This window comes from Micropterus salmoides, unplaced genomic scaffold (genome assembly GCF_014851395.1).
Source record: "Micropterus salmoides isolate LMB-PRFRI ecotype aquatic unplaced genomic scaffold, ASM1485139v1 Ms_hic_scaffold_22, whole genome shotgun sequence".
Lineage (NCBI taxonomy): Eukaryota > Metazoa > Chordata > Actinopteri > Centrarchiformes > Centrarchidae > Micropterus > Micropterus salmoides.
Genome location: NW_024041373.1, coordinates 20,313,841 through 20,330,754, shown reverse-complemented (window position 1 = coordinate 20,330,754; position 16,914 = coordinate 20,313,841). Strand labels below are relative to the sequence as shown.

Here is a 16,914-nt window from a genome sequence, read left to right as displayed (position 1 = left end):
AAAATGTACTGTATGGCGATATGATAAACTAAATATAACCATTTTAATAACCTGATATATTATAGGAAACCGGCTATAAGGATTGACATAGATTTCATGATACTACCTGCTACTCTAGTTGTTGCCTATTTTGATTACATAACCACACAGTATTGCAAGCAGACAGAAACTTCCCTGATACTACAGTCCCTCTACCAACTGAAATGTGTTCATCTGTATCCAGGTCACACCCACATGTGCATGTGCCCGCAGGTTGCACTAGTGATTGCATTTTCCACGTGTTTCAAGAAATTCAAAGGCCATAAACTTATGATGTCTCATAACTGACAGTGATGCACCCACCCTAAGATAGTTAATAAGAAATAACCATTTTGATCTCCAGAGAAAGTGCCACGGTGCCACAGAGCTGTTGTGAGTTCACTTTACATTTCAGTTTTTACTGGCAGTGCTTGAGAGAATTATTAATAAAGCCCAATAAAACCCTAGCTTAATCATCATTAGCATAACATGCCAATTTGAGGATTAAATGATCATCAAAAAAGTGACTGAAGAGGCACTGCTAATGCAGGTCTTTGCCGCTTGCACAATGAACCCTGTTACCCACATAATTTTCCCTATACTGCATGTTTACATTTTTCACAATATATGTAATCTTAGTCTGATTTAACACTTGCATAGTTTTTAGTATGCAAATTTTAATACAAGAAAAAAGGAAATATGTTTCATAATGCTATTAAAGTAAAGACTACATGCTATCAAGATTTTATTGTTGTTGGATGAGAATATACACTGATATTTTGTAATACACTAAATAACAGCAGTGTTTATTGCTGTAGTTGTTTTGTGACAGATGGAAATAATGTGTTTTACTAGTAAGTCATAGCAAGCATTTGAGTAAGCAGTAGTGTAACAGTTAATGGGTTCATATTTAGTAATTTTTCCATTCTCATATTTTAATGATATATCATATGGTTATGGTTTAAGTTGTTATTGTTAGTTGCAGCAGTTACGAGTGTTGTAGTTACTAGAGGGCTCCAGCAGGGGGAATGTGAAACTGTTGAGCTATGTGATGGTGCACCTCACTCCCTCCCTTCAGTCATTACACACATGATCTGAGGAAGGTTTGTATGCATTTTTCATTGAACTACTCCCCTTTTCAGGGCTTTTACAGTTGCACATATATGATGTGTTGTATTTGTCCTCACTCACACTGAAAAACAAGTACATTTTTTATATGCAGTTTATTATCTCACTCTGGATGTAGTATGATACATTTTCAGCACTACCTAAATAGGACATGGCATTGATTGCAATAGTGTAATCCTTCGATTCTTCATCATTATTAATTGATTTGAAGGCAAAACCTTAAATTTAATTTATTAGAGGTGTTCCAATCAGAATTTTTTGGGCCAATGAAAGCAGTATCGACCGATACCGATCACTGGGTCTATTTGGAGCCTTTTATTTATCATGTAGCATTATACAGTATACTGTATATTTATTTAATTGGTCCTAAAAACAATGTATTAAGTGTTAAAGTTAACAGATGATAAAGTATCATGAAATGACAACTGTTTATTTTTTTGCCAGGAAACATGGGCAACAAATTCCACTCAATCTCAGACTTAAATGATAGCAGCCTTTGCCTGGTTACTGTGAACATCTTATAGCTTTACAAATATAGCTTTCCTGTGGAAAAAACTACAAAAACAGAACAAACAGTATCTTTATAAATTTACTACAACCATAAAAACTGCAACAAAAAAGGCTGTAGCAAAAATATTTAGGAGATAAAGGAACACAGGCATCATGAGGTCGATGATAAACTCTGAAGTAGCTGCTTTTTGTTCTGGAAAGCTCAGGCATATTTTTAAAATTTTAAAATTTTAAAAATAAAAATAGGCTACAATGTAAATTCCATATTATACAGTCAATTGTTAATATTACATAGGCTACTATATTCATTATAATTTCATATGGTTTGCCATTAGTAGGCTATAGGCCTTATATCATATCAGTGGATTGTTTTCATTTTTAATCCTTGTGCAGGAAGCATAGTCTACATATCTTACATGCTGCCACCGACTTTACCAGAGGAGAGAATAGCAAACACTTTCAATACGTCCAGAAGGTTTTTTATTTGATTTCATAAAGGTTAAATATACGGGAGATTTACGGGGAAACATTTAACGGGTGAGAACGGAAAAATACGGGAGAATCTCGGGAGGGTTGACAGAGGAGTAGAGAGAGGAGTGGGGTAATGTGAGGCTACATCCACACTGCTACGTTTTTAAAACAGTTTCATAACGAAAACGATCTTCTCCGTCCACAGCAGCGTTTCAGCTGCGTATCAGAGTTGATCTCTGTCTATATTAGAAGGACTGAAAACACAAATCTAGTGGCCTTTCAGGTAGCCTACACTGCGCATGCGCGTGCCAGTGTAAACATGAAGTAGATGGTCTACTCCACAGTAGCAGACGATTTAGCGAAAGAAGAAAGTAATAAAGACCAAGAACCAAACCAGGCTTTTTTCTTCTTTTTTTTTTTTTTTGCATAGACCGACAACGAAGTGGAACTGTTACTGAAAGTAACACGGGAGTACGAGAGACGGCGGCGGAAAACAGACTGGGAGTTGTCGCAAAGTAAATACAGCGACGTGCACAGTTGGCTAACTGTTATGTGTTATTTACACAGTACTTATATTTTAATAAAAATACCAAAACTAAAACTCTGTAAAGCATCGTGTTTTTGCTTTGCATGACTGATAAGACCGACTCACAAAGCCAAATGTGAGTGTGTGTCACCCTTTTATGTCTGTGAAGATTCTCAGTCATCCAGGTCAGTTATCCAACGAAGGTTAAAGTCAAGTCCGGTTAAAGTCAAGGGCAACTGGACTTGACTTTCACCTTCGTTGTCATTCTTTTATAAAGTCCTCTGTTTTGTCCATCGGGTCCGCAGCGTTTTCAAACAAACATCTTCTGATTCACGGTTTAAACCTGGACGGGAGGCGGAAACGTAGCAAAAGGTCTCCGTTTTTGTAAGGAAAACAGAGAGAGAGAGATGCAGTCAGCTGATTGAGTGGCGCCGCTCTTTGCATCAGGAAACTGACACTGAAAGATCAGTCTCTCAGATCAGTGGCATGTGAGTGAGATGAGCACAGCTGCGACAGTTTCACATGAACGCTCCTGCGTGTTGCTCCACTTGTCTGATTGCTGCTCAACTCTATTATTATGTGGGCGTGGTAATGTTAATAATCCCTTATTGTCTGAGAAGGTCTTTGGTGCTAGCTAGCTTTGAAAACACACAGTGTACTGAAACATTCTAGCTGCGGTTGAAAATTTGTCTGGCAAGTATTGCATCATCTGATCGGCTTATTCTTATCGGCCTTTTTAGCGACCACCAATCAAACTAGTTAAGGCCATTATCGGCCGATTATGATCAGTAACCGATCGATCGGAGCACCCTTAAAATATATATATATATATATATATATATATATATATATATATATATATATATATATTCAATTTTCATCTATACTGAAAATTACAAATCAGATAATATAGGTCAGAGTCTCTCACAAATCAGCAGAGGCTGTGTTGTTTGAATTTGTTTTTTCCATTGCAAAAGGACAATAGGACACAAATGATTGAATTTTATAACAAGACAGCGGGATAAAAATGTTAGCTTGGCTATTTTCTTCCTAACAAATTTTTTTTTTCTCAGCCGCAAAAGACATGTATGTGTTTGATAGACAAGAACAACTCAAATTAATGCCAATACCCACTATGCTTTGTTATTCCTCTCTGACTCCCATTACAGTACTTCTCAATTTAGTAGCCTGCAGCTTCAAAAAACACCTTAACTTCTAATTAAAATGCTGTCATGATTACGAACGGTAATTTTTTTATTTATTTCTAGTGAAAGATTAATAACATTGACTGAGCGGCACAAAGAGGATAATTTGGCCTATCTGTCAGCTGAATTGATTTGATTAATGTATTTTGGTCGTTGGTTGTCATTGAAACATGACCGTGCTGTATTCACTTCTTCAGAAATTTGAGTGGGTACCACAAAGGAGGTAATTGTACATTTTAAAAGCAGTTTGTGATGCTATATGCTTGTGTCCAGACAAGCAGACATGCCCTCTCCTAAAATCCATGGAATCACTGTTTTTGTCAGAGGCCTTGATGCATCTGTCCTTTGTATTATTTATGTACTAATGGGGGGGGTTGTGTGCATATTGTACAAGTGAAATATTTCACGTGGTGTCCAAATTGTGACTTAATAATCTGTACTTTCTCCTCAAACAGAGGTTAAAAGGCACGCGTTTTGTCAGCCATGTCCCATTGGTCAGTGCCACTGTCAGGTCAGGTTATGACACAAATGTCACCTGTGATGGTGACAGAACACTTGAACCGAGTGGCACTGGAAATCATTAGCTTGGACGTGAGGGTTCAGCTCCATCAACCATGCAACATAATTCATCTGATTAATGTGTCATGGCAACTTATGAATATTCATACTTTCCACCTGACTGACCGTGAAGAGTCAGAAAGAGTCACTGGATAAAACTACTAGAGCAAAAGTTCTCATCAGAATGCATACTATTAATTCAGTTTGCTCACCATTAAGTGGGTTTACATTGAAAATAAAAATAAGTATATGACATGAGACGTGTGCATGAGAAAAGGGCAGAGAAAAAAAGGGGGAGTTTAAAAGGGTAAACCCAGTTTTGGACAATAATGTGGGTGGGAAAAAAGCAAGACTGACTTTCAAATGAATTAAGTTAAGTAGGCAGAGAAAGAAAGTAAGAATAATAGCAAGATAATGACAGATTGAAAACCACAACTTGATGAAAGCAGAAAAGCACTATAAACAAGACAGAACCCAGGAGAAATGAATGCCGAGAGAGGACCAGCAGTAACAACAGAGGTCATTGCAAAAGGGAGAAATCAAAATATCTGATTAGGTAAAAATAGAGAGCACGGATTCAGGCATCTGTGGTGAAGGATTATTATCAACCCAGAGCTGCTTAAGTTTTGACCCGACAGTGACCTCACAGTTTTATTGTCAGATAAAATGAATCCAACATTTCCCAAGAGACTCACTGTCTGCCTCAGCATTGACCATTGTCCTGCTCTGGGGACCAGCAGGCAGCTCCCTGTCTCAAGAATATTGACCCGAATCTTCACACATGCATCCCACCACAGAAGCGGGCCAAGGGTCAGGTGCACTATTATTGTGAAGAATATACTTTAAATGTTTATTGATTTTCAATGTGAATAATAACACAAGCAATCTTCCTAGGTTATTAATTCTGTCTCAACATTTGCCATATAAAAATAACACTCTCTGTATCTTTTGGCCTAAAAATATGTAGTCAAGTTATTAAATAAACCACTGTTAGGACAGAATTAAGTTTGGTTTGATCATTGTTAATGTATTCTGGGTTAATGCCCTACAAACAGCAACATAAAAATAACATTCTCAAAGTTAAATTGAGCACTGAAGGTCATATTTCAAACCTAGCCTCTATCAGTTGTCCCCATTTTACTATCTCACTTTGTCTTGTATCTAACTGCTCTGTAGCCCCCCGAATGTCTCATATGATATTTCAATTACTTAAGAAGCAGGCGCCTCAGAGATTTTGTTTCTTCTCCAAATTTCAACTCAGAAAGCTGCTTTTCAAAAAGTGCAAATTCATTGCTTTTGTCGAGCTTCCTCACTATGCAATTCCAGTACAATAAAAATTACCACTATACTTCACAGAATAAAGGGAAAGACCTGTTAAAATAAACTCCTGTTGTCTTCATCTTCAGGAGGTGAGTGATGCAGACATAATGGAGCTGGTTCATAGCTCTCTGGGGCGAATGACCATCATCCGTCAGATCTTCCCTATGTGGAGAGAGACCAACGTTCGCTGTATGAGGAACAACCATCGCATCTCCTCTCTGCTTTGTGACCCGCAGGAAGGCTATCTGCAGTCCCTGGAGGTAAAAACCGCTTAAAGATTTTCTGTTGAAATATTGACACTTAGATCCTATATCCACCATGGCTGCACACAATCCTCTTACTTTATTGTGTGTTATTTTATTAACATAAAATCTTAAGAATTATTTTTAAATTGACTTGATAAGGTTTTCATAAAAATATACATGGTCAGAGGCAATTAATGGAAACATGTGCCTTATATTTTTCATTCAACTAACTGCACGTCATGCACCTTCAAGTGGCCAACCCTCATAGACTTACCGAAAATACCTTTGTTGTGGTGAATGTACTCACACGAAAAGTCTTTTGTCCCAGGCTCTACAATTAGAATTAGGAAAAAATGGTTCACCTCCCAAAACACAATACTATCATAATCATCAAACCAGAAGAACACTTTACTAAAAAGTGTAACCCAGCTTTTGAGTTTCAAATGGTCACCCAGTGAAGGCTTGAAAGGTGGCTGTAAAAGATTGGCTGCTTCCTCATTCACACACAACAGTTTGAATTGAGTAGGTGACAATGGAGTCCAATGGTGACAATTTTTTAAATCACTATCAAAACATCTGAAAGAAAAATTCTCAAACCACTCACAGTTACAGATTCACCAACATTAGCTACGTACAGAGGAGAATCTGAGCTTTGAGTATGGTGACCGCTCAACATGGAAGCAGTGTGATGGATGAGCCTATGTTGAGTATTTGACTAGTGGCAAGGTTGTGTTTTGTCGTTCTCATTTTTTATCGCTTTTGCTGCGAGTATTTATAGGATAGCGACTTTGTGCTTTAGGAACAAACCAGCATGTTTCATCCACTTTCTCCAGCAGCTAACAGGAGGAATACTTGTTATCAGCTGGCATGACAGAACCATAAAACAAGCACGGTGTGGTCTTTTTTCATTCTGGGTACAGCACATGTGCTGTGCAGGGTTAGGAACGTGATTCCTGCTTGATCACACACATTTTGCACAGTTTCAGTCAAGACGGTACAGCAGCCGGGGTGCAGGACAGTATAGAAGTATCTGCCAAGCGCCACATGAAGGCAAATATTAGCTGATAATGTGAGCAGCTGAATATAGATTAAGCTCCCTAGATAAGGTAATTATGAAAGACATGAATGTCCATGAATATAAATGACTTGAGCTCAACATGAGGAATAACTGACAGAACAGAGTAAAAATATTGTTTCAAAGTAAATAAAAGCTTGTTTTTCATTAATGTGCAAATCTGCTATGAATATACCCAACTTGTAGAAAACCTAGAACAATGTATTAGTTGTTATTAAACTACTGAGATATCACAAGCTTAACAAAGGCTTCACTGTGGAAGTACTGTATGCTCTAAAACAGCTTATGCTATCTATTATTTGTATTAAGGATTTGTCAACCAGGATCTCAACATTAATAAATTGAGTACGACAATGAGGGTCAATAAAATAAGATATACCCTTCAGCAACATTGCAGTTTTGTTATCAAACAGTGTCATTCCCTTCTTTTGGCCTGCTTTCACCCTACCACTCCATACTTTCTATAACCAGTTAAGAGCACCTCCTTACACCTCTTACACTTTTCTTTTGCTCAATCCATCTGGAGTGCAATGGCTGCGTTCCCTGTAGCTCTATTGAAATGTTCATTTTGTTTTCATCCATACTCCGGACAGATGGCAAAACCATGTGGTGTGTGCACCCAGTTCTTAATAATTCACATGAAAGAGGGTTAAATATCGGGTAATGGCAGTTTAAGCATTCATCAAAACAGTTAAACACAGGGGGAGATCATACAGCTTTCCTGTACAAACCCCTTTCACTGCCCGTCAGCTGTGGTGGAACCTCAGATACCCAGAGCTGCTAAGCTTCTGACTGAGTGACCTTAAGGCAAGTGAACTTGACTTGGATGATGTCTTACCACTGAGAGACTTGAACTGAAGTCTTAAGGTGTCATGAGCTGAATGCCTGGAGTGGCAGCTAGTATTGCTTCCATGGATCTTCTGCTGTGGGAGGATTTGACTTGACTTGACCCAGAGGACCTATCAAATCCACTGTCACATCAAGACAGGAGACAGTAGACATGATTCCTGTCAGGGTGCACTGCATTTGGAGTGAGACAGTTGGACTGATGGCAACTCTGAAATTCATTAAACAAAGAAGGATTGAACTGGAAATCGTTTTTGTTTTGCCACTCTATTGATTTTAGATCACACCACTGTACTCTATCATTACCTTTACCCTTTGCCAGTGTTGTGTCATGCATATCATTTCACCTGCTGCAACTGGTGCAATCCCATGCTTCAGAGTTTCCTGCAACTGCAAACGTGGACAATCAAAGCGAGATTGCTTTTAAGACAAGTGCTTTTGTGTCACTGCTTCATTCACAAGAGCTCACAATGGGGCTGTGTGAAATTTCTTGGAGCCCTTTGTTGTCAGCTTGAGTTCTGCTCTGTGTCGCACAGAACAAACAACAACAAATGCATTTATTTGTATTAAAAGTTCCCCTCCCCCCAACAGGTGTCCAACCTCTACCTGTATGACAGTGTCTTGATGCTGGCCAACGCCTTCTACAGGAAACTGGAGGACCGGAAGTGGCACAGTATGGCTAGCCTTAACTGCATGAGGAAGTCCACCAAGCCTTGGAATGGAGGATGGTCCATGCTAGACACCATCCAAAAGGTATTTGAATTCAAAGTTACAGTTTATTCTTGCTTTAAAAAGCTACTGCTTTGAATATGCTATTTTGTAAGACATGATGATTAATAGCTTCTGCAATATTTTATCATGGATGATTATGTGAATAGTTACATACAACCAATGCACATCCAAGGTATTATGAGAAGCATTATTAAGTATGAAGGTGGCTTATACAGTCAGCCCTCCTTAGAAAAGTCCATATAACTACCAGCCTATAATCCCTGCCTGAAACCTTCATAAGATTCAAATTCAGTTATTTTCAAAATACCCTCAAGAAAGCTGATTATTAAATGTGATCTCCTGGTTTGTATGGATTTGTAGCAGATTCTGGGCTTTGCTCTCTGTATGCTTGTGTAAACCTCTCAGTTCAGCATATCCTAGAAAGTAGCTTGATTTTATCCATTTTAATCTGATAATGGATTGTTTTATTGTTGTAAAGTCAGTCTTGATCTCAAGTGTGACATGAGATGAGAACAACCAAGAAGGGGTGCTTTCGTCATATTAATTTTGATATATATTATATTGATTTGATTCATGTTACAGTTACACAGGCTTCTGTGTGATTAAAGGAAGAATTTGCATAAAGCATATGATTGATGGTGAACAACAGTGATGATTATGTATTGTAAAAGGTTCCAATCCTATGTCCTATAAAATGCTACCAAAGCTCCAGCTCAGCTTTATTAATTCATATTTCTTCCCATATATACAGTAGTATGCTTTATACAGATAAAAGTGAATGAAAACAATGCAAACATTCAATTTCACTAAATTGTTAATGTGCAAAGGAGGTGTATATAATAATTACATCACCATCAATACTGCTGTGTTGTGACATCTCACACAGTTACTATTTTCTGCTTGTTGTTGCTACAGGGACGGATCAGTGGCCTGACAGGGCTGATGGACTTCCGCGCTGAAGGCTCTAATTCCCATGTGCAATTTGAGATTCTTGGAACCAGCTACAGTGAGACATTTGGGAAAGATGTGAAACGGGTCAGTCCAGATTATTTTAAATATATATATTTTTTGTCTACTTATCTGTAAAGGACACATCATGGGAGACTTACTAAGTGTCTATATCTTGATGTTTTACCCAAAATCCTATGGTGTGGCGAGTAGATTTTATTTTACGATAATATATGATTTAAGAAGAAGAGAATAAGAGATAAGATTTTTTTTTTCTCCGATATTCAATAATAGTGGACTATTTTTCTCCTTTCATTGGGCCTTTGTAAAATACCCATGTAGCTCTGCCATTTGTTAGCGTAATGTGTTCCACAGCAGGGTGCCTCACCTTTCCCATTTCACAGAATTAAGCGGTACCATGTCCCAGTTATATACTTTATACATCAGACCATAGACCAATCAATTAGAGCTTCTGTATAGAACTTAATTTTCAAATCTTTTACTTTGTAGCTGCAATTTTGCACACACTTCTCCATTCTCTAAGTGTTAAAGAGGTCATATTATGCTTTTTTGCTTTTCCCTCTCCTTTATTGAGTTATGTATCTTTTTTTTGCATGTAATAGGTTTGCAAAGTGAAAAAGCCCAAAGTCCAGCCCAAAGGGAGTTCCCATCTCCCACAGAAAACTGTGCTCTGAACCGCTTGAAACCAGCTCGTTTGTAGTCCAGCCGTTTCCCTTTGATACCTGTGACGACACAGCAAAATATGCGTCATAACGCTTGCCAAGCGGCTAGTCTAACACGCCTTCACAAACACCGGTGAAAACACACTGAGCTCCAGCACACACCTCTCTTCTCCCTTCCAAATACTAGCTACCCTCCAGGCAGTCAATGGACATAAAGTTGTAACTGTGATGTAGAGACAGAGCTCAGTTAAAACATTATGGATGAAAGATACTTTTGTTACAGATTAATAACTCACCACTGTGAAGTCTATGTTGCTAAGCTGGTAAGGGGATATACAACTGAACCGAAGTCGTGTTTACCGGCTTCTCACGACCCCCCCTACTCTGCTTCTGATAGGCTTGTAGTCCTTAACTAGGAACTGCGCATGTGCAACTCCCAACAAAGATCTTGTAGAGGCAAGATGCATCACTCCTTAGCTCACCCTGTTCTGGTACGACCCCTAAATAAGACTGTGAACCTGAAAATGAGAATAATATGACCTCTTTAAGGAAACAGAAGTTACTTTGTAACCGCTGATGAAAATAGCTTTTCTAGACCACGTACTATCTGAAGAGAGAAATAAAAGTGAAAATACTACCCTGTGAAAAAACATATTTCATTTTCTCAAGGCCCCCCTGCAAACCTCTTAAGTTCAGGCACTTAATTCCAGTCCTTGAGAACTGGTGTCCTGCAGGTTTTAGTTTCTCTCTGTTAATTATCCAGTACATACCAGGTGTGGCTGATTTACTAACAGACGATCTGCAGGATCAGAACTGTGAACCACATCAATCATGGGGGTCCACTGGCGCTATTAATGTATAGAAAGGCTTGCAATTGTCTACTGTTTTTGCATTTGCTATTTTTTCTCAATCTTAATCCTCAGGATTGTTTTTTTCTGGCATGTCAGGTGTATGCAATTACCTTACTGGTACGATTAAAAATCAGATGTACTCTGATCCCTGAGAACCACAATCACGTGGCTTGACATTTGACAGTAAGGTGTCAGGAATGAGGGTGTCCTCTACTGGAGCTCCTGATTAACCATATTAGTTTGCTTCCATTTCACCATACTGACCATTGTGGCTTGAACGTTGTCATGACCTGGGACCTTGGAGTTAAAATAAATAAAATGTGTGCTTCTTGTTATTAACTATACACAAGGTGAGTTTGTTTCTGCAAAAACAAAAACATACCACTTCCACTTTGCCTTTGACTAATGTCAGAGTATTTTTGTATAGTCATTTTACATGTGGTAAAAATAACAAGCAGGCTATATGATCTGACCATGAAGTCTTTACTGAGTGTTGGCAGAGCTGAAGTGAGAGACTGAGAGCATTATTTGTGCAACTCTTGTCTTAGCTGTAATTTGTTTGTCGCTGTGGATGTCCCTATTCAGTCAGGGACTTCTTGCAGAATGAAGAGGAATTGAGTTTCTTGGCAATCTATGTAGAGCAGGACTGACCAGAAGCGGTAATGAAGATTTAATCACCACTCAGCGTAACTGAAATCATGAAGCCAATTCATCATAATGTGGCCATTAGCATTAGCTAGGAAGAGACACATCACACACAATGCCATGGATTTACACTCACAAACACACACTGGAACATGCTTACAGTTTCATGTCCACCAGCAGAGTCACACATTTAGACACAGCGTGACACACACACACACACACACACACACACTGACATGTATTGTATACACTGTTTTGGTGCATGCAGCCAGGCAAACAGAACAGGGGCCAGGGAGCACACTAACATGTGGGCGCTTGTATCTCAAAATCATTAGAGGCAGAGGGGGACAGCAAGGCCAGATAATGGGATGCCAAATGGATTCAGTGCTATTGTTCATTACCTGGCATGTCTATCTTTGTGTCTGCCCACTACTTGGCAGAACCATTTACTGTGAGAAAACAGACACAAACCCGTGTACTCTCCTCTCTATTTTTATATAATAGGATGTTTATATATACATTCAGCATGTTTCTTGCCCTGTGTTGTTTAAAACGGGTGCCTACCATCAAGAAAAGCCACACCAGCGCAACACTGATTGCGTGTCGCACTCCATCCCCCTGACCCACATCCTAGCCTCAGAGCCATCCTCATTTTGTCCCTTTCTCATCTCTCTTTTATCTTTTCCTCTCATCTCATCTCCCATCCTCCCTATCCTCTCCTCTGCGCTCACTCCTTCTCGTCTTCCATAACCTTTTCTCCCCATTTTTCAGACATGGTTTCCTCCCTTTCCATCATCATTTATCTGCATTCAGTCCATTTTCTCCACAGCCTGATGGCTCTTAGATGAGGCGTCTTTCTGGTTAGAAACTGTAATGAAGACTGAAATACTATTTCCTGGATGCTCTACTGTGAGTTTTCTCCACCATCCAGTGCTGCTGCAGAGTGATCGATGCTGTTGTTGTTGTTGTTTTGGTTTCCCAGTTTACTCTTATTGATGTGTCAGCTCGTCTCTAAGCAGATATTGCTAATGACTTCCAGCTTACAAGAAGCTCTTCATGGAAAAAAGTCAATTCATTTGAATGTAATTGTTCCTCTTAGCCAAGCATCTTGGATGCATCATGCAATAGTTATCTCTCAAATGTGTCCACAGTAACAGCGCTGATATTATTGTTTTATTTAAATTCACATTTTTGTATAATTTGTATATTCTATAGAAAAAATATAATTACCCTAATACTGTATGTCTGCTTGATCTTGTGAGTAGTTTCTGAAAGGGGCAGCTCCAAATTCTCCTTATTCAATTTTCTGGTTGCAAAGTGCGTCACAATATGTTTTTCATAAGTAGTAGTATATTTTACAGTATATTGTACAGCTCATATGCCATATGATGGCGTTTCTAAATCGCCTAACATGTGCTAGAAATAATATATGGCATGGCTGCCTGAGACATGTGGCTATGCTATTTGTCTTAGACATAGAGGGAATGAAAAACAGCCTCAGGTTTAAAATAGTTTTTTACTGTTACAATGCCATCGTCAGTACAATATTTTAAATTGAAAAAGGAGTCTGGATTTTTTGTTGCTTATTGCCTGCATCTTTCCATTTTCTCCCAGGAAGCCAGAATGCAGAGCTCAACACAGTGCAACTTACTGTAAGAAAACACAAGCAACTTAAGAAAACATCTTCACCGATTTGATACATTTGTAGCATATAAGAAAAAATGTGGCATATGGAAACATTTTGCAGTGGGTTGAGCTCTCAGGGCCACTGTAAAAAATGCTGTGTCATCAGCAGAATAAATCTGTCATATCCGGAAGCTAGATCATTGCCAGATTTAAAGAACACCACACCAGAATCTGGGCAAGTATATGATTCCAAGTCTGGTTGCCAACATTGGCCCAAAGTCCTGAGTCCATACCCCCAAAACCTAGCCAAATCTGACAGCCATGTATTGACTAGAGCTAGCTCACATTTGGTCCTCTGGTGCCAGAACAGAGCCAAGTGTGCTCACACTTAGTTGCAATCAGACATGAGGGTCGGATGGTGATGGACAGGACAGGGTTTTCTTATTGGCCATCATCACACCTTCAACCAATTATAGTTGATGTATTCAGCACTGGGGGTGGAGGTCGCTTGTGCTCCATTACATGTTGTGTCTATCAAACTGCAGTTGTTCATTGCTAATGAATTCATCTTATTGCTCAACCCTGTTTCTCACTGGCTCATGAAGAAGAAGTGGCATTAGATTAGTCTCTAAAGGGTGCTTATTTCTCACCAACAATAGATCTGCAGGGGGTTGATAGCGCTGCTGATCCAATGATTAATTAGCACTGAGACTTCTAGCTTTTAGTAACTTACTGTCTGACTCCTACAGAGTTTTGACTCCTCCCCTGCCTGCTTGGATTTTGACCAGCAGGAGGATAAAGAACAGCGCAATGAGTAGCACTAGTAGAGGTAACACTGCTTGTATTTCACAAGCCAAAAGCGCCAACAAGAAAGCAATATGATCATTTACATTTACAAATTTGAAATATAATAGTGTTGGTAGATTTCCACTTATTACTTTTGCTGGATCTGTGCTCTCACTTGATAATTACCCACTACTAACAATTGTAAGCAGTGCCAGACACCTGTTGATGCTGAAATTGATCATTAGAATCAATACAATTAACAAATTACTACAAGCTCCTTTAGGCATACATAACTTAGCAGTGTAGAAAACTATAGTAAGACCGGTCAAGTTATTTTGCCATAAGTAAATCACAGCAATATTATAATTTTGCAACAGTATGTTGAACTGTAATTGTGTGCGAAATTGCCTTTTCTCACAAGAGTCTACATTAAAAAGAACATTAAACTGGAAGTACCCACTTATAGTTGTTCATACTGCCACACCAGCAAAAGTATATCTTCTTGAGAGTCTCAAATAATTGGATGAAAAGTGGATGGTATTTCTCCACATCCCTTAATTCATTCTCTCTCACGTGCTCCAGTCCATCATAAAAATATATGGAGGAAATGTTAGCAACTTTACAGCCGTCCAGTTCATTTAAATGCACATCACCTGCAGTACCTGCATTTTGTTGCTCTCACTTCATGAGTTGAAGTAAAAAAAAATCACTTGCAGTTCACAAGTGGCTATGATGAGTTGAAAGCAGTAATTCACTGGCAAGTTCGCATACTTCTCACTGCCATACGGTCATGTTTAGACTATATGCAGTGAGCCTATAGATCTCTCTTTTCTTTGTGCATCTCTTGTGTGCAGTCTTTTTTAAGCAACACAACAATTTACACTAAAACAGACAGGATGGAGGATGACTCTGCCAGCTGATACAGATATTGTGCCTAATATGTTCTCTAAGGTAACACATTGTATTTAAAAACTATGTGTAAGAAACATGTTCACTAAATAAATGTGGGAATGAAGGACAGCAAGAAAACATTTGATCATAAAGAGATTTAATTTTTTATTACTGTTTTCTCTCTGGGTGGTTTTTTGATAGAGGAATGAACTTGATAACTAACTGATTTCTTCTCATGTTTCTTTTCGTTTGTGCTAATTTGTCTTCCTTCTCGTCTCTTTAAATTTTTTAAGGTTCCTGCTCTGTTTTTCTGACATAGTGAGATAAAGTGAATCCTGCCTCGTGTTGCTTATTAGAGATTTGAGTGATTGACTGGCGCCATGTCAGCCCGGCTCCCCTCTAGTATATCAGGATAGATGACATGTCTCTTCTTGACTAATTTAAACGGCCAGCTTATTTTTCGCTGTGTTCTTGGTGATTAGTGATAACACAACCAAAACCATTCCAGCCTCTTCCTCTGGAGGACACAAAGTGAAACATAAAAAAATAAACATGTCCTATATGCAATTGTGTGTCAATAAGAAGCTCGGTAGCACCATGAGCTTGTCAATACATAAGCACCTGAGGGGCTAAACAATCAGGGGAAAAGGAGAAGCAGAATAGCAGCAACTTGTTCGGACTATGGCTACACTTCCATAATGATGCAGTTTACATAGTTCCATGAAAGAGAATCCAGTAATTTCTGTAAGATTTTTATAAGACATTGTAAATTAGACCGTTGTGGCGTATTGAATCTAGGGCTATTTGACTTCCATGCCTTTGTCGTTTTCAGGTGGCCATTGGCATTTACTCAGCCCCATTACAGATGATTATTTTGACGGTATTGAGCATCATAACCATTAACTAAATAGCAGCCCTGTCATTGTTGTGACTTTTCAAAACTGGGTATTCCGATCTCATTGGCTCGATATTCTCAATTGTGCTGTAGGAAAAAACAAAACGCATATACCCTAAATTAGAGAAGGAAACAACTGAATGTTTTGATCTCACCTTCAGTAGGTACACTCTTGGTGAGTGATTGCTATGCATATTTATAGGAAGACTATCTAAAACTTAAATCCTCAATGAGCTGACACTTCAAAGAAAGAAGCAGGGAAAAAGCTAGAAAAGCCTTTTTTTGAACAGATTTGGTGGCAAGCAACAAAAATCTGTTTTTCTTTCATGTATCATTTAGCATATTTTTATATAATACACTCCTCAGTAGTATGCATCTTGTTTCAGCGTCAAGTCCTTAAAAAATCTCAAATTGCATGTTTTTCTTTTGTCAAAGGAAAATACCTGTATAATTTGATAGTGAATCAATTATTTACCTACAAATGACATTTTCAAAGCTGGTAATCAAAGATCACAGTGTGTCCAGTGAAGCATTACTTGATCCTATGCAGGCGGCGTTGCTTTGCTGTATGTATTGTTTGTGACCTTCCCGGTGGTGTTCTGGTGTGCAACGCTCTGTGAAGTAGAAGTGTTCCTCTTTAGTGTTCTTCAGTTTACAGAGCAGAGATTGCTCAGTGTTTTTCACTGAGGAACGAAGCTGCTCATGGAGAAAATGGTCCCGTTTTCAGACTGACATTTTGTCCCTCCACACACAGAGGCTGGACACACATCTGCATACACAGATGAGCAAATAGACTCGATATTACAAATAGATTGTGCAGAACTTGCCTGCAGAATTGCACTAATTACCCACATATGGCTCAATGTCTAATGTCATTATCAACAAACAATGTTATTTCACATTTTTTGAGCCTGTAAATACATATGCACATCCCTTCAAATATATTTACAATTAA

At 38.6% G+C, this 16,914-nt stretch overlaps 1 protein-coding gene across 1 annotated transcript in view; it reads left to right on the top strand.

Moving 5' to 3' along the window:
* The window catches only part of grid1a (glutamate receptor, ionotropic, delta 1a), a 260,845-nt gene that overhangs the window by 215,747 nt on the left and 28,184 nt on the right, over positions 1 to 16,914 (top strand). The window contains exons 6-8 of the mRNA XM_038737961.1: positions 5,823 to 5,996; positions 8,494 to 8,655; positions 9,550 to 9,669. Of these exons, the coding sequence (XP_038593889.1) occupies positions 5,823 to 5,996; positions 8,494 to 8,655; positions 9,550 to 9,669 (456 nt within the window). The remainder of the gene's footprint in view (positions 1 to 5,822; positions 5,997 to 8,493; positions 8,656 to 9,549; positions 9,670 to 16,914) is intronic.